The following is a 16,700-nucleotide window of genomic DNA, read 5'->3' as shown; positions in this document are numbered from 1 at the left end:
TTATTCAATTTAATAAAATATAATTAAAATATTTTATAATTAAATTTTGATATTATATTTTAAGATATTTTAGAATTAACGAATACTCTTAACAACGAAAGGAGAAGGATTTTGAAATTGAGTGTTGCAAATGTGAAATGGGTACCAACTTTTTCATTTCCAAAGCTACCATTCTTACCTCATTGAATAAATAATTAACTAATATTAGTATCTGTATAATATGCCAGGCAAAAGAATTAAATAACTTTACTGTAGATTACTTATTTTAGTTCTGAAACTTTATGATTTCCGAAGGGTTTCCATTTTTAATAAAAGAAAAATGAATGGTCAGATCCATGATCAAAACATCCACACTCCCATCACCCACAGTATCAACTACAGGGAGAACCCCAGCTGTAAAAATAAATAAACAAATATTTAGACAGAAATACCCTGTATTTTTATTGAAAAAAATAAAATTACTAAATTACCAATATAACCCTAGAGAGGATAAGAGGTCAAAGTTGTCCATAACTGGTCAAAGGCCTCAAAGTTGCAGGATAATATGGTCATTTGGATTTATATTGCAGAAAGCCATTGAAAATAGTGCCTCCCCAAGTACTTCTTCTCTCATGCCGTCGTCAGCCTTTCTTTGCAGCATTGGGAGCATACAAAATTCCTCTCAATTCCTCTTATCTGTGAGTAAATTTTTGTACAAGTTAACTGTGCAGAAAAATGGAAGAGAAAATGGTATCTTGCACTGCTGCCCACCTTAAGGGCATCCAAGGGGAGGAAGATATACACAACTCTCTGTGTTGTCACACCTCCAAATGTGTCGAGAAATAATTAAATTAATATAATTAAATAGTAATCTGTGTCAGCAACACCACACCAGATCCACACAGAGCTAACCCTGCAATGGTTGGGTGGAATCTCTCTCTCAAAGATTTTAGAGAGTCTTTGAGATCTCAGAGATCAAGAACAAACCCAGAAAAAAGAAGCAGCCATAGATATGAATAAAAACTATAATTGATTCTCTCTAGTTATATTAATATTAATCATTTGATTGGAAGTAACAGTCACATTAATAAGAACCCATCATCTCCTTCAATGGAGATTCAGAGAAAAAGATCTAAAATTTCTAATCCCACCGCAAAATAGGCAAAAAGAACAAATCTTTATATACAAGTATATATATAACTTGATAATCTTCCTCTTCCTCCTGCTTGGATAAGACAAGAAAAGAAAAGAAACGAAAGCCTAGCTAGCTAAGCTAACCCCAAAAAGGCCAAGAAACCATGTCGAAGAAAAAGGAAAAAAGAGAGAACACTTTCTGTTTCTGGCTTCTCCTCAAGAATCAGTGTAGTCACGCCAGCATATAAGCATGGTAACGCAGCGCCGCATGATGTAAAACCGTGCCCTTTGCTCTTTGACCAGTCTAGCACATTTCCTTGTAAAAGCACATCTCTTATGAGAGGAGGACGACGACGAAGAAGAATTCTTGATGAATGAAGATGTTGAAGAAGACCTGCTTCTTGATGAGCTTTCTTTCTTTGACAACTTCCATTTATCATCAAAGTAAAAACTTGGTGGTGCACTTGAACATGTAGCAAGAGTTGCAGCCATGGCTAAAAGACCCCCAAAAAGGCAAAAGATCCAATCTTTGAGAACCCTTTTGGAAGCAAAAGAGAAAGAGAAACAGAGTGAGCTAACAGGGAGTGAATTTTGGAGTGGTAAAGAGTGAAGAAAGCTTCTTTTCCTCAGATTCTGAGGGCAGAGTGAGGGAAGAGGGACGAATTAAGGTCAGTATTTATAGTAAGTTAAGATGGGGTGTGGCAATGGGTATCACCTGGGCTTCTTTGCCTCGATAGGCCCACCAAATAATATATTTTCTTAAAATTTTTTTAGTATAATTAAATTTAATAATTACAATAAAATATAAATAATTAAGATATTTTAATTAAATAAAAAAGAGGTGGCTTCCCAATGAAAAACGTCATGGTGGAGGATAATTAATTCAGTGGATTGAATGCAGGAAATCTCAGTGCACTTTTTGTGGGTGGGGGGGTCCCTGTCACTGGTAAAAAAAATTGCTAGGTAATTAAAAAAAGGTGAGGAATTTCTTGTGGAGGTAAAAGGGTGGGAGAAAAGATAACACAGTGTCTTACGAGGAGGATCAAGGTAAAAGATCTTGCCTTTTGCAGCAATTGTTTTGTGCAGTAAATTCTAACTGAGCCCAAAAGGCCAAAACCAGAAAAAGGAATAACTCAAAAAAAGTTTTACTGCAAAGAATAGTTTCGGTATGGAGTGGGGGCTGTAAATGGAAATGAACTACCAGCACTTCCAAGTTCTTTTCTCTTTTTTTGACTGCATCAATAGTGCAAAAAATAAATTTGAGAATTCCTTTTGGCTTTGCCTTGGTGACATTTTCCTCATTGTTTTGTTTATGATTTTGACCATTTGGATGCTTGAAATCTTAGTTGCAAGCAAAAGAAAAAGGGCATTTGTTTCTATTAACATCAAATTGGCTTTTGGTAAAGGCATTTCAATTTGGGGTTGGTAGTTTGCAAATTTAAAGAAAAAAATAGTATGGAAAGGACAAACAAACTTGGGGTGTTGAAATAATGTTGAGAACGTAAGGAAAAGAATAGGAATCCAAGGACAATTGCTTAATTTTGTATCTGATAATCAAAATATATTTGTTACACTGTTAATGTATGCATCTATTTTAAATATCAAATAATCTATTTACATGTACAACATCAATGAATATGTATGTACCTATGCAACATCATAAATTTATTTTCATATTCGAATTCTTAAATTATGAACGTTGAGTAAGAATAAATGAGATTATAACTACGGGTGTTGAAAATTATCATTTTTGCTTAATTAACAAGAAAATTAAAGGAAGGCTAAAGTTGATAATTCAAACCTTTAATCCTAAATTTTCCAAACCCAAATAAATTTGCCTACTTAGAAAGGAAAGCATTAAATTCAGCATACATGATCCGAGGCATTAGACTTTCTAGATTTAGAAAAATCATGGAAACAAAACCCATTTTAAGGTTTTGGAAACCCCCCCAAAAAAAGGAATAAAAAAGTAAAAAGAAATATTATTAATTGGTTGATTTGGAAGTTACAAAGCAAAATCCTGGAAAAGTTTTAATCTCAGTAATTTTTTTTTATCTTCTTGATTTTCCCCCTCTCCCTCCCCCAATGTTCCAAATTAACAGCTGTCAAGTGCTCAGTAAAAAAAAAAAAGTACTGAAGTGAGATCTTGAAGGGAGAGCGGTAAATAGTTAGTAACTTTCACCTATTCCAAAGGGTACGGTAAATCTTTCCTTGCACCGACTAGCTAATCTCCTAATTCAAACACACCCAAACTGGCCAGGCAAACTCACTCTTTTATCCATGTTCTTTGTTCATAAGATTCAAAATTGGAAGCATGGATTTTATTATGTCAACCATTTTCCTTTTCTTTGTTCCCCTCTTCATCTCATAAGGATGATGGGCTTAACACATGATAACCAATCAAGATTCGCCCTATAAACGAATATAAAGTATCTTAATTTTATATTATCTGATTAAATACTTACTAACAATAATCCATTTAAATCTCTAATCATGAAAAAATTATCACAAAAGGAACAATAACAGTAAATAGCGTTTGCACTAATATCATGTTAAATTTTTAAAATATATATTTAACTTAAAACAATCAAATTATATAATTAATTTATAAAAATTAAATCTTTATATATTTTAAAAATTAACAATATCAATATAATATAATATGAGAAAGAAAATAACATTTTATAAAATATGTTTTGATTTTCTTATAGATGGAATCGTACCAAGGATGGAGCAGACATGCTTTATAGACTATGGTGGGAGGGGCAGGGGCTTTGATTTTTAATCAAAGGAAAATGGGGGATCAGATCAAATACAGGGATGACAGATCAGTGAGTCATGATCAATCAACATGCTATTGTACTATTATAGTAAAGCATTTACACAAAGTTAAAAGGCAAAAACAGAAGAAGAAGGGGTTGGAGGCCCCACTCTACGATATATATCATCAATTTGGAAATTGGATTGGGATTTTGATAGATTGCCATTCCAATGAATGACTGATATGAACTATGATTTATTGATATATCATACTTCATACATAACAAATAAAGAAACAAACAAAAATTATTATAGCACATTATTTTTTGAGTAAATTAAAAAATTTGTAAATTATATTATTATTTAAGCAAAATTAATGACATCCTCATTTATACCCTAATAATTTTTTTTTTTGCCTATGATAAACTTATAATTTCTTTAAATGAAAAATAATATAACTCTTATAAAGAGTAAATTATTAAAGAGGTACGGAAAATTTGCGTAGTCTTAATTTTCATAAACAAATTAATAAAATTTATATTTATAAAATTAGATTAAATTCACTCGTGACCGTCGAGGCACCGTCTTTTCGAAAACTAATAATAATATTAATTTTATTTTTCTTTAATTATAAAAATAATAGAGGTGGTAATTTATTAAATTTTAGTACTATTACTTTTATGCACACGTGTCAGTCGGCACAAAGGCAGCCCCCGTGTCTCTGGTCTTTCGGACCAAAAGTCCTAGCCGGTTATTTTAGTTCGGCTCAAATCGTCGGAACAATACATGGGTTTACAGAGAAACTGGCCTGAACGCCTGTACCTTTGATTGATTCTGTTTTATTATTATTTATTTTAGTATATTATTTCAATTTGCTTCTTTATTTATTTTCGTTTTTTTCTTAATCCAAATATATTAATGCAAAGAATTCTCCAAAAAAAATTTATTAATGCAAAGAGTGTTGAAAGTTTATTCTGTTTACTGTACATAGATTTTTATTTTTGGGTACAAATTAATTTTATGTTTTATTGATTAATTTAGTGTAGTTGAGTTATTTAAATAAATATATTAAATCGAAGGTATAATTTTCTAAAAAAAGTATATGAATTTGTTAAAAATTTTAAATAAGTTTTAATTTTCCTATTATATTTAATCAAAATTTTATATTCTAAATCAAATAAATTCTTATGATTAATAGTTGATTAATTAATATTAATTAAAATTTTACATCATTTTATAACCACATGATGCTTACGTGTTGTTAATGTGAAAAATAAAATATAACACATGATTATATCATTATATTACATTAATTTATCACGTAATAATTTATTATAACATATTGATATTTTTTTAAATTAACATTACGTGATATAAAATAATGAATAATATTTTGATTACATCTATTCTACGTAGCAAAGTTCCGACATGAGAACACTTTTTCTTCTGAGCTAAAGATGTCTTTGCTCTTGCCTATGAACAAATCCAAGACTACCTTCCATGAATGAAGATATTAAAATTGGAAACAAATCACCAATACCTCTTTTTAAGTGCTATGAATTGCACCTTCAACCGTCAGCTCTGCATGTGGAATCTATCACTGCATCACTTTCCCCAACTTTTCATAACAAAAAGAAACAGAAAAACATGAAGAAATGATCAACAGCAGCTCCCTTAAAGCTTGCCATGTTTATTGGAGAAGCCAGCATTTGCTCTCAAGATACTTTAAACTGTCTACTTTGATTGGATTTGATTGGTATCTTTGTTTTTGCTTACTATACCAGTCAAAGTTCTCGGTAGTACCAGACATGCTGCTCCATAAAAAAAAAAAAAAGACTTTTACTGTAAGCTCATTAAGTTAAATACAAAAGAAAAACTAGTTTAAAGAATGAGGACTTGGCATCTTGGATCAAGGGGTGGTCAACAATTAGAAAGGGTTTTTGTCTTATTCTGGATTACCCTTTTGTTTTCTCAAGCTCAAGTGGAGATTACATGCTGAATTTAACCCAACAGTGTTGTTTGTTCTTATGTATCAAGTGGCTACTAAGAGATGAGAAACATTCACATGCAGCCATGTGAGGCAAAACCTTCAACCAGCAGATTCGAATACCGTTTTGAGTCTTCATATCCAGACACCAACCTCCTTGCAAAACTGCCTAACCATATGCAAGTAACAACAGAGAGCATAAAAATTTCTGAAAAAAAAAATTGCAGTCAAACCCTTTTGTTTTCTTTCTTCTCAGGGATATGATAAGAGGGAAAAGAAATAGAGGGTCCTTAAGAGGGGACATATGCAGTATTGTTTTCCATATTCTTTTGCTTAAAGAAAGAGTTTCTTTCTTATTGCTGTCAGAATCTATGTGGAACTAGAACTTTGATAAGAGAGAGCAACAACAAATGTCTGATATAATTTGACTGTTACATTTGGTTTATAATCTAATGATTTGATACTGATAACCATGATTGGATAAGATCTTCTTGCCTTGTTTGACTTTCTTTAACCAAGACAATAGATTTCATTAACATGATCTGCCCCATTTAAAGCTTTGCCAATCTTGTTTTCTCCTCCTAATTCTGTAACTATCTTCCCAATGCCAAACATTAATGTTGCTTGCAGTAGATGAACACCAACCAGTATGCACGGCCTAACTATAGCCACACAAAAACACCAAAAGGTATGCAGTCATCGCATTAACTGGTATATAAAACATAATTCAGAGCTGTGATTCAATTATCTATCTTGAGCCTAAAGTTTCAATCCGTTCCAACTGAACGTATCAACCACACTGATAGCATACCATCCGGTTACTTGATTCGTTATAACGTTCATATGGATTTTGTTAAATGAATTTGGACAACTTATCCCTGATAAAACCATCTGTTTCTTGTTCCTTCATACCATTTTCAGTCAATCTTCCTTGCAGAAATTTCAGATACCCTTGCCTACTGCAAATATCAACAGTTTCCCATGTACAAAACCGTAAAGTTACCTTGATTTCTTGATTACTTCATATCCACTTATAATGGGAAAATTTGCTTGCCTAGTAAAGTCCCCAAGCCAATGATTACTTTGATGGTGAACTAGAAGTTCAATTAGCCATAAACAATTCTTCAGACAGCTCATTTCTCCATGTCAGCATTATAATTAAAAATGGATATCCTAGACTGCCTTTATATATGATCTTGAAATTATAAAAACTGTGAACAAATTCGTTACTCTATCTTCTAGCAGTGCTGGTTCATTCTCAATCATAAGCTCCTTTAAAGCAATTCAAATTTTAGTAATATGCTTAATATAATCGAGTTTCAAATGTAGAAACAGATCCCTTGAAGCATGCCCATGTTCAAGGAATAGGGTGCAGTGACCAAAAGTAAAATACATGACCATGTTTTCTTCTTCCATTTGTTATGTATGGTCATCAAGCTTAATTGCCAACTTAATATTCTCCTAAACGGCTTGAAAATGCCTTATTATGCCAAACCTCATCGTCTACCACATGAAGAACAAATACGTACTGAATTAAGAATTGAAGGGATAGCATCTAAGATCATGGGGTAGTTAGATATTGTCCTTATTCAAAACATATATAACCCAGCTTTGCAGCTAAGGCTGTTAAAGTATGACATCTATATATCTGAATGTAAACTTTACAGATTTTCACTTAACTGCTCAAATTATTAACTTAATGGACGTGCCTAGCACAAGCAGGATATATAGACATATAAACAAATAGTTTTAACAGGGAAAATCTACCTGTTAGGGAAAGATTAATGAACTCATTTCCTATCTATCTAGTCAGTTCCAATGGGGGGAAAAAGAAAGTCACATGCTTCCATGTGAGAAAACCCTTTAAAACAGTCGCATCATGCAGTATTTGGATGTTCACAAACCAACAATGCCTAGTATCAGACAAAAGAAAGAAATTCAATAGCAAAATAGTGCAAAAACCCCAGTCAAATCTTTGCAGCTACAAAGCATGGGAAATTTAAAGAAGTGATAAAGGATGATGAGACATTATTATTTATCACTGTTTAAGGGAATATTTTTAGCATGCTTCTTAATGCTGTCTGAAATTTGTTAATTATATCCAAAAGAAAGCATGATTTGGAGCAAAAAAGATGGTGGGGGGGGAAAGATGACAGCATTTGACTAACTTGTTTACGGAGGACTGCTTTATTGACTGAATTTTCATAACTAATTTCTATGATGATTAGATGAGATTTGATGCCTTTCTTTTCTACCAAAATTCATCCATCTATAAAGATTGTTTTCTTGGCTGGATAAGGCGCCGGATTGATGAAACTGTTGATAATGATTCCACCGGGCAAGTACCTAAAAAATTAGATGGAAATTCGGCATATATACAGAGTTGTTGAAGCAATCAAAGAAAAGAACACAAGTTTTCAGCTTGAAATATGCCTCTAATTTAGCTTGTCTCAATGGAATGTACCTTCAGGATGACTAAATATGATCCCCCCAAAGTTTTTCAGGGTTTGGTGGAATGCATTTAGCCACATACACAATCCTAGAGATCAAACAACTTCCACTGAAATTGTGAATTGTTCATGACAGGGACAGACATGAAACTTTCTTGCTTTCTACGAATGAATTGAACAACTTCCCTGGTTGTTTCATTTCACTCAAATAAGTAAGTTATCTTGACTCATAAAGTAGAACCCCAGACAGGAGATTTTCCTTGCTTGGTACAAATTCAGACCAGACAGTTATTTATCACAGAAACCCTTCTACTTACATGGCCTTTCCTTGGCTTTGATCAATATCCAAACTCCAATTTCCACGCATGTACTGCTACTAAGCTAAAGAATAATCCTTTTTTTCTGGGGCTGAAGGTGAAATTACATGAGGAACAAACTCCTTCAAAGGCCAGACCATGCCATTGTTCAATGGATGGGATATTATCTTACTATTCTAATGTATCCACCTCTTCTTTAACAATTTCTTTAGCTTTTTCTATAGTTCATGGGGGGGTATCTTTTTTATGCTTGTGAATGTGTTTTAGTTGACTAGGGACCAGTCAAAGTTCTACAATATCAATGTAAGCAAAACACATGCAAATGTAACATTAGGGTTTTACATCTTTTACCTAAATCACATGCAAGAGATCAAGAACTCAAATTAAGAAATAAAGAGGCATCTAAGCATCATAGTAGTAGGTAATGGATCATAAATTATTCGAATCCAAAATCAACAAATTGCCTATATTTACTTGTGACGTTATTAATTTTTTAATAAGATGTATCCATGAGATGTTAGTGTAACTGTTTTACATATTTATGCATGCGCATGAATCTTCTCTCTCTTTATATTTACATATATACTATAATTTAAGTAGTTTTTGCTTGCAACCTCACATGTTTTATTCTAATTTGTAGGTTTCTATCCACGTCACTTCCATGTGCTACCTTCAAAGAAAATTATAGCTTACATTTCTCATAGAAAATGTTGTCTTTTCAGTTAATAAATTAAAAAAAGAAAAACATAGGAAGAAATGTGAAAGGCAAAGGTAGATAGCATAGCAATCTTCTTCCATTGATTCCCACTACTTCTAATAATTAGACCCTTAACTTATCCATTTCCAAATCTTTTTTTCCATTAAAAAAACCCTTAATTCATTTATTGTTGGAGCAAGTTGGTTTGGAGTGTATAAATTTGCCCCCTTTCATTTGGCAAATTTGGAGACACATGAGCATCATTCCCCATATCTTTGTTCCAATCCTATTTATTTATTTGAGTTGATGTCTAAATCTAAAAATTGATAAGAAACATGAATGAAATTATGTGGAGAAGAAACAAAGAAATCTGACCCACAATGATTGAATATTTTATTTGTGCTTTGGGATAGTTTGGAAGATTTTAATGGCAAGAGATTTTATGCTTTGATTTGTCAGACAAGAACCAATGTTTAATTTATTTGCAAGAAATTAAACTAAGCTTTCTTATTCAGTTTTATTAACAAAGTAAACAGAGGACTTAATTGCATGCATGTATTTTTATCTGCCAAGTTGGGCTAGCTTATTAAGGAGTGGGAATTTTGATTGTCCAATACAATATAAACCTAAAATTCAACATGAAAATTTCCATTTAAATAAAAAAATTGATAGGGTAAGATTTATGATTTGAATATTACCATTTGAAGTTTAACCTTGCGGATAAGTTAAATGTTTGACTATCATAATATTCGTTATCTCGAAAAATTTTTAATTTTGAGTTGTAAATCAAGACCAAAAACTCTATAATACCTTATTGTATTGACTTGTTAGCAATCTCTGATGTTAAACAACTATATACAAAAATAATTCAACTTAGATTAACACTCATGTAGAACAGCTGAATTGATATAAATAAATTCCAACACTTGCACAGAGGAGATATAGGGTGGTTAGGCCCATCAGTCCATATTCTTAACGTCAAGTTGGGCTAACAAAGTTATGGCCCAATATAAGAAATGGGTCATTCCCAATATTTTTATTTGGAGAAATTACATGAAAGTTTTTACACAACAAGGCCCAATTTGAGGTGAAAACTATTAGGATTATAAATGAAAAATTGATGCCTAGTTACGATCTAAGGAGAAAATTATGTATAATTAACTATTAGATCAAACTATTTTTCTAGCTTTCCATCTATTCATCATCTTTACAATTGATACCTTAGTTTGGTAAAAAAATACATTCCAATATTTATAAGAACCTTGACTAGGAATTAGCAAAATCAAATTGAAACCTTAGCAAATAATTATATTAGGTCAATCAAATTAATGTCAATTTAGCTTATTTCTAATAATACTAAATCAAATATATGGATAGAGGGAAATTTGGATATTCCAATGGATAGAGATTGAGATATGCAGATATGAAGTGGTAGGAGGGTTTTCAAAGAGAATATCATATTAGATATGTTGTAGTGTTAATCAATTAGTTATTTCGAACAATTAATGATCAAATTTATTGCAAGTATTTTAATTTATAAAATCCGATTTAACCTTTAAAATCAAAATTTTAATTAAAACTTTTTCGTATTGTCCATTAAGATGGATCTCATGCGTCCATATATGCATTTAGTTTTTGTTTGAATAGAAAATCAAAGACAAATAATAAATAAAAAAATCAACCACATGAAACCTTAGCCATTTTCTTTCCTTGGCATGTAATCTTAGTAAAACAAGATTGTTTGATACTTAATTGCTCCACATTATACAATGAAGTGAATGAACTAGGAAACCTTCTAAATGAAATACATAAGCTTAGTATCCAACCCAATTACATTTATAATCCCATCAAAAGGGTTTTTTTGATTATTAATTTTATGAAAAGGACATGCAACAATCAATTAATTAGAATAAAAAAACACATAAAATTAAGAAGAAACCATTAATCTTTGTGGAAGATCCAGTAGTGCACATGGTAATAATGAGAGAGCAAAACTCTATGACCTGTGAAACAAGAGGAAACATCAGCAACTCAATGATTAAAATAAATGACATGCAAAATGAACTTTTTCTGATCTCTTTGTTAATTTTTCACAGTGATTTTTATGTTCTTGGTAAACCTTCAAGAACTCAATGATAAATAGTATATAATACATTAGAAAAGGATAAGAAAAATAGAGAGAAACCATCCAATATGGCCTATCTTCCATCATAAAGAACCATTTAAAGCAAATATAAGTAAATAGTGAATGACAAGACATGTAACCCCAAACTGCAATAAAATACACCTTTCCATTGTAAAAGTTTAAAATATTTTTAATGAAATTAATTTGAAAGGAAAAGAGAAAGACAATTAGCAAAGAAAGAAGGAAAAAAACACAGTAAAAAATCAACAAAAAAATGTACAACAGTAACAAAATGATTGTATGAAAGACTTGTTATATATTCCCAAGCTGTGAGCTGTGAATAATATGTAAAAGAAAAGCTGCTTACAGAGATCTGAAGACTAGCATAGTCTTTCTTTTTCTTTTCTTTTTTTCAATATGGAAATTACTTAAAGATCTAAGCGAAGAAACCTGAAGAGAAGAGAGGGTAAAAGGGACTAAGAACCTCAAGTATCCAAGAAATAAAAAGCAACTACCTGATCATCATTTCTCTTTATGGTACATAAAAATTTAAAGCAAAGTACAGACATACCCACTGAAGAAATCAGGAGTTTTTGCAGCTGAAAATCTTCTGAAAATAGTCAGAAAACAATCCAACACTGAAAAATGAAATCTCAGACAGATATTATTAGATTATATTGCAACTTGGGTCATAGCCAAAACCCTAATAACATTTATCAGAATGTTAAAACATTTTTACTTAAAGAGAAAATTGGAGAAATAAAAAAGGGAGTTAATTGAGTTCACCACTTCACCTTCATTGGTTTTTTGTAGCTGGTAAAGTTCATCAAACATGATCATAGAAACCATGTTTGGATAGCTGTTTGCTTTTATCTTGTGGATGGAAATGGGAACATAAATATTTAGCCATTTATTGCCGCTGCAGCATCATCAAGATTCCCATACATATTCAAAGGGCTGATTCTATAGTGAAGCATGATCTTCACCATTGATCATTAGCCCTAAAAAAAGTTTTGTGAATCTTGATGATGCTCCATCAGCAAACAGTGACTGTTGTATCATCATTAGATCTTCAACTTCATCATCATATCAGCCCCATGCAAAAGAAAAGGAGTGATAAAAAAACCCTAACCCTAACCCTAAATCATAATTATCCCAAGTGAAATAAAAAAGAAGAAAAAAAAGGGCAAAGAAAAAAGAAAGTTAAAAAGCAGAAAATAAAAATAAAAAAGGGTTCAAAAGTTTAAACCCAATATCTAGATATGTGAAATAAGTAAAGACCCACTTGAAATAAAAAAGAAAGGTACTTGTTTGTGTGGTTGCATACACTTAAAAAAAAGGTAAGTGAAGAACAATGAAGCAAAGTTTATCAAAACTAAAAGGAACCCTCTAAAACTAAGAGAGAAATGACAGCAAAGATGTTGAGGACTATTGAGGGATATAGAAGAGAGGGTTGAAGGGTATAAATATATAGAGATCGAGGGTACACCAAAGAGGAAGAGGAAGAAGAAAAAGAGAGTAATGAATAGGTTTGGATTGGTTGGTGACTTGGGGTGAGTTGAGAGATTTGTCAGATAGAAGAGAGAAAGAGAAAGGGAAAGAGAGAGAGAGAGAGACTGAGTACCCACAACAGTTACACATCGTAATCCTTGGCACCAAATTTACCAAAACTCTTTACTCTTGTCTGTGACTCAGTTTTTTGCTCTATTTTTTTGTTTTTTTCACTATACATGTCAACAGAAATATCATTAGCCAATACGAAAATTGGGTAAAAAAATAGAAAAACAAAAACTTACCCAGTAATGGTGGCTTTGATATGTATATGTTGCGTCCTGAACAAGTATTTTTCCATCAAGTGGTGGAGAGCTGGGGCTGGATTGGAATTGACAGGGCCCTGACTTGACCCAGCCAAGGGGCTCTCTCTCTTTCCTAGTTTCCCTATAGCTAGAGAGCTAGGGTTTTCTCTGTCTCAGCAGGTTCCTTGTTTTGATCCCCTCACTTGCCATTTTTTGCTTCTTTTTATCACGCTTTTTTTCTTTCCCAGTCTGAGTTTTACAAAGTTTTATACCCTTTTTTGGTACATTTTTAAGTTGTCAATTTCCATGTTTAGTTATGCATTAAAACAATAAGTAATAACCCCTCCATTAAATTATTAAATACTATCCTTAGAAGCCAGCCCATAAATATTTCTTCTATTTATTTCTCATTTACACCCTGCCTTTGAGAGAGGTTGAAAAAGTTGAAACTATAATAAGTTCTGGGCCCCTGTTCAACTGCTGGTTAATTATTCACTCTTTTCCTTAAAGATGAGCTAGCTAGATTAATGAAGCTATACCCATTTTCACTACCTATATATACAATAATTTTATGCTTATATATTTAGCATTTGTTTCCTTCATATGCTTTTTTTTGGTATCTTGTAATTTCCCTCTTTGATTATTAATTCTAGTTTTATGTACATACATAATTCCATGAACTCTTAATTCCATGAACTCTTTAACAAGTTCATTCCTATTCAGATTGATTATGAAATTTAGGTGACTTTCATAATTCAAGAAAAGAGGGGAAAGAAATCAAAGAAAAGGTTGGTGCTGACAGTAAAAGGTCATACAACTCCTACATCCCCTTGTTCTTATTACAATTCCTTGCACGGATCTGTCTATATTGGTTTGTATTTTTTCTATGATAATACTTGCATACGTAATGTTCCCACTAGTACTTGTAAATGCATGATAGCTCAAGAATGACGTATCGATTCAGAATATTATCTGTTTTTTTCAACCCGAATATGATTTGAAAGGTAGAAAATTTTTCAGTATCAATCAGATAAGTTTTTAGGATATTTGTGCGTTAATTAGGGTAACAAACAAGCATTTGAGTTTGGAATGATTAGAGATTTTCTCTAAGCCTCTTTGATGAAGCTGATCTTTTTTATTCTCCTTTTCTTCTTCTCTTTCTTTGGAGATTCTTGGCCGCTAGTACTATAACATGCACCAAAGAAAAGAAAAGAAAAGAATGAGAATTTCGAACCTGTTAAATTGTACTATTTAATCAACAATACCTACTTCTTTCCAACTTCAATGGTAAATCATAGAATTACGAGTATCCATGTTCCTGAATGGGCCATGATGAGTCTTATGACAAGGGACAAGAAATGATGGATCAATCCCCTCTAAGCTTTTTCTCTCCCACATGCATTTGACTGTGTAAGGCCAACCAAATAATATACAATGTGCATATGATTGAAATCTCTCAAATGTAAATGTAAATTTGCCAATGACTTTGGGATACGGTCATATCTCCCTTCCATGTTGATAAAGGGAGAGAGGTACAGGGAATGACCCATTGCAAACTTATACCTACCAGAAAGTAGAAAGTGAATTGCCTTATAGCTCCTTCTCGGGTAATCTTACAAAACAAAGAAAAGGCAAAAGCTTTTGATCCTTGATGATGATTCCTCTGAGAAGTTAAACACTGTGTGTGCTTTCAGGTGTATTGGTGCTTCAAAAGAGAGCGCTTTTCTTCATAGGCAATGGCGTCCCAATGAGAGAAACTCCAAAATTATTCTAAAAGTTCCATATTCAACTCAACCCTATTCTCAAAGAAGAGCAAGATGATGTGACATCGATTTGGCTGAAGCTGTACGGACAAATAGAGAGAGGCGGAGAGGGACAAGCGTCGAACACGGAGAAGTGGAGCCAATTTGCTGCACACATATCCTCGTACGGACAATCTGCTGCTCCTTCTCTTCGGTTACTGTGTGAGTAAATAGCATATGCACAACAAAATTAAATCTTTACACCTAGACTATATCCTCTTGTTGTGAATATGGTGAGAGTAATGATTCTTGCAACCTAATATATGTTAAAAAGATGTGAAAGCTTTGATTGTTTCTAACATCTTTTTATAAATTTGGGTTTTCTTTTTTATTTTAAGTATCGATAAAAGTGCAATATTTCTGTACGATATAATAAAAATATATAAAAATATAACTTTTGGATAATATTTTTATATTCATTTTAAAAATATTATTAATTAATTAATTTTTAATTATCGTAGGTCATTCAAACTTAAGAGTGATGCAATTTATTATAAATTCATTAATATAACCATTTCGATACTATGCCTATGAGTTCTATGAAAACATGCAAGATAAAAATAAAGTAATTGATCAATTCGATAATCGTGTGTCATACTCATTCATATATAAGAGTTGGGTTAATTTATAAAACTTCTTGACTCCCAAGATAACATCAACTTTGCTCTTTTATATCTTTATTGATGTCTTTCTAGAGGGTGAGTTGTCTCTAGAGCTTAAGATTTATAAATTGTTAGCGTATGCTTCAAGTGTTTATCTTTTCCCTTTTTCACATTTTTAAATTTTTTATATTTAATTATATTGACATGTGCGTGTGTATACACACGTATATATAAAAGGTTAAATTTAAACTTTAATTTTACTCTCGAAATGAAGGCTTAACAAGTTAAAACTCATCAACTAGGTTAAGGTTGTGTGTCATTTTGCAATAGTTAATCTTGAATCTTGATATGCTCTTATAATATGTACCTAATTAATATATAAATTCTTATTTTTGCAACTTGTTGCTGCATATATTGTATAATTTTATTTTATTTTTGGACAAAATCACTTTTCCATCCTTCCTATCAAATCAATAAAACCTAAATTGATTTTCCAAGAAAAAGTAAAAGAGAGTATCACTTAACCTTTTTAGTAACTTTTAAAGGATTTTTTCTACTCCAAGCTGAAAATTGTGGCCTACCCAACTAAATATCAGCAAATAATTGGGAAAAGCCAGAAAGGCCTGCCCTTCCAGTTCTGCAGCCTGTCCCTGGCCTCTCTCTACTTAACCAGGATAAATACATATATATTTTTGCCAAAGAGACCCACAAAAGTTCAATTGAAAGCTTGACATGCTAACAGCAAATCTGGTGCCAACCAAGATTCTCTCCATTCTTTGCAAAAACCTGAAACACACCCCATTAAATTCAGAAAATTTGGAAATATATATATATATGTACATATATATATATATATGTATTATGTTATGTGTTATTCACAGCTGTATACTTTCTTAATTAAGATAGTGTCATCAAAGCATCTAGCTACATGGCTCTTTCCTAAGAGAAGGAAACATTAAGATTTTTCAATTTTGGAAAATCAAATTAAAAGGGGTCCATTTTATTTAAGGAAAGGCTTATGATGCAGAGAAGAGTTTTAATTAAGAGGGGT

At 31.9% G+C, this 16,700-nt stretch overlaps 1 protein-coding gene across 1 annotated transcript; it reads right to left on the bottom strand.

The window, feature by feature from the left end:
• Positions 1–996: 996 nt before the first annotated feature.
• Positions 997–1,745, bottom strand: LOC149526615 (small polypeptide DEVIL 11-like). The gene has a single exon (XM_089785070.1). It carries the CDS (start codon positions 1,603–1,605, stop codon positions 1,330–1,332), a length of 276 nt encoding a protein of 91 aa, XP_089641196.1. The 5' UTR covers positions 1,606–1,745; the 3' UTR covers positions 997–1,329.
• Positions 1,746–16,700: the final 14,955 nt, after the last annotated feature.

The sequence above is a fragment of the Theobroma umbraticum genome, unplaced genomic scaffold (genome assembly GCF_002168275.2).
Source record: "Theobroma umbraticum cultivar Fairchild unplaced genomic scaffold, ASM216827v3 scaffold_81.0, whole genome shotgun sequence".
Lineage (NCBI taxonomy): Eukaryota > Viridiplantae > Streptophyta > Magnoliopsida > Malvales > Malvaceae > Theobroma > Theobroma umbraticum.
This window is presented reverse-complemented; position numbering and strand designations above follow the sequence as displayed.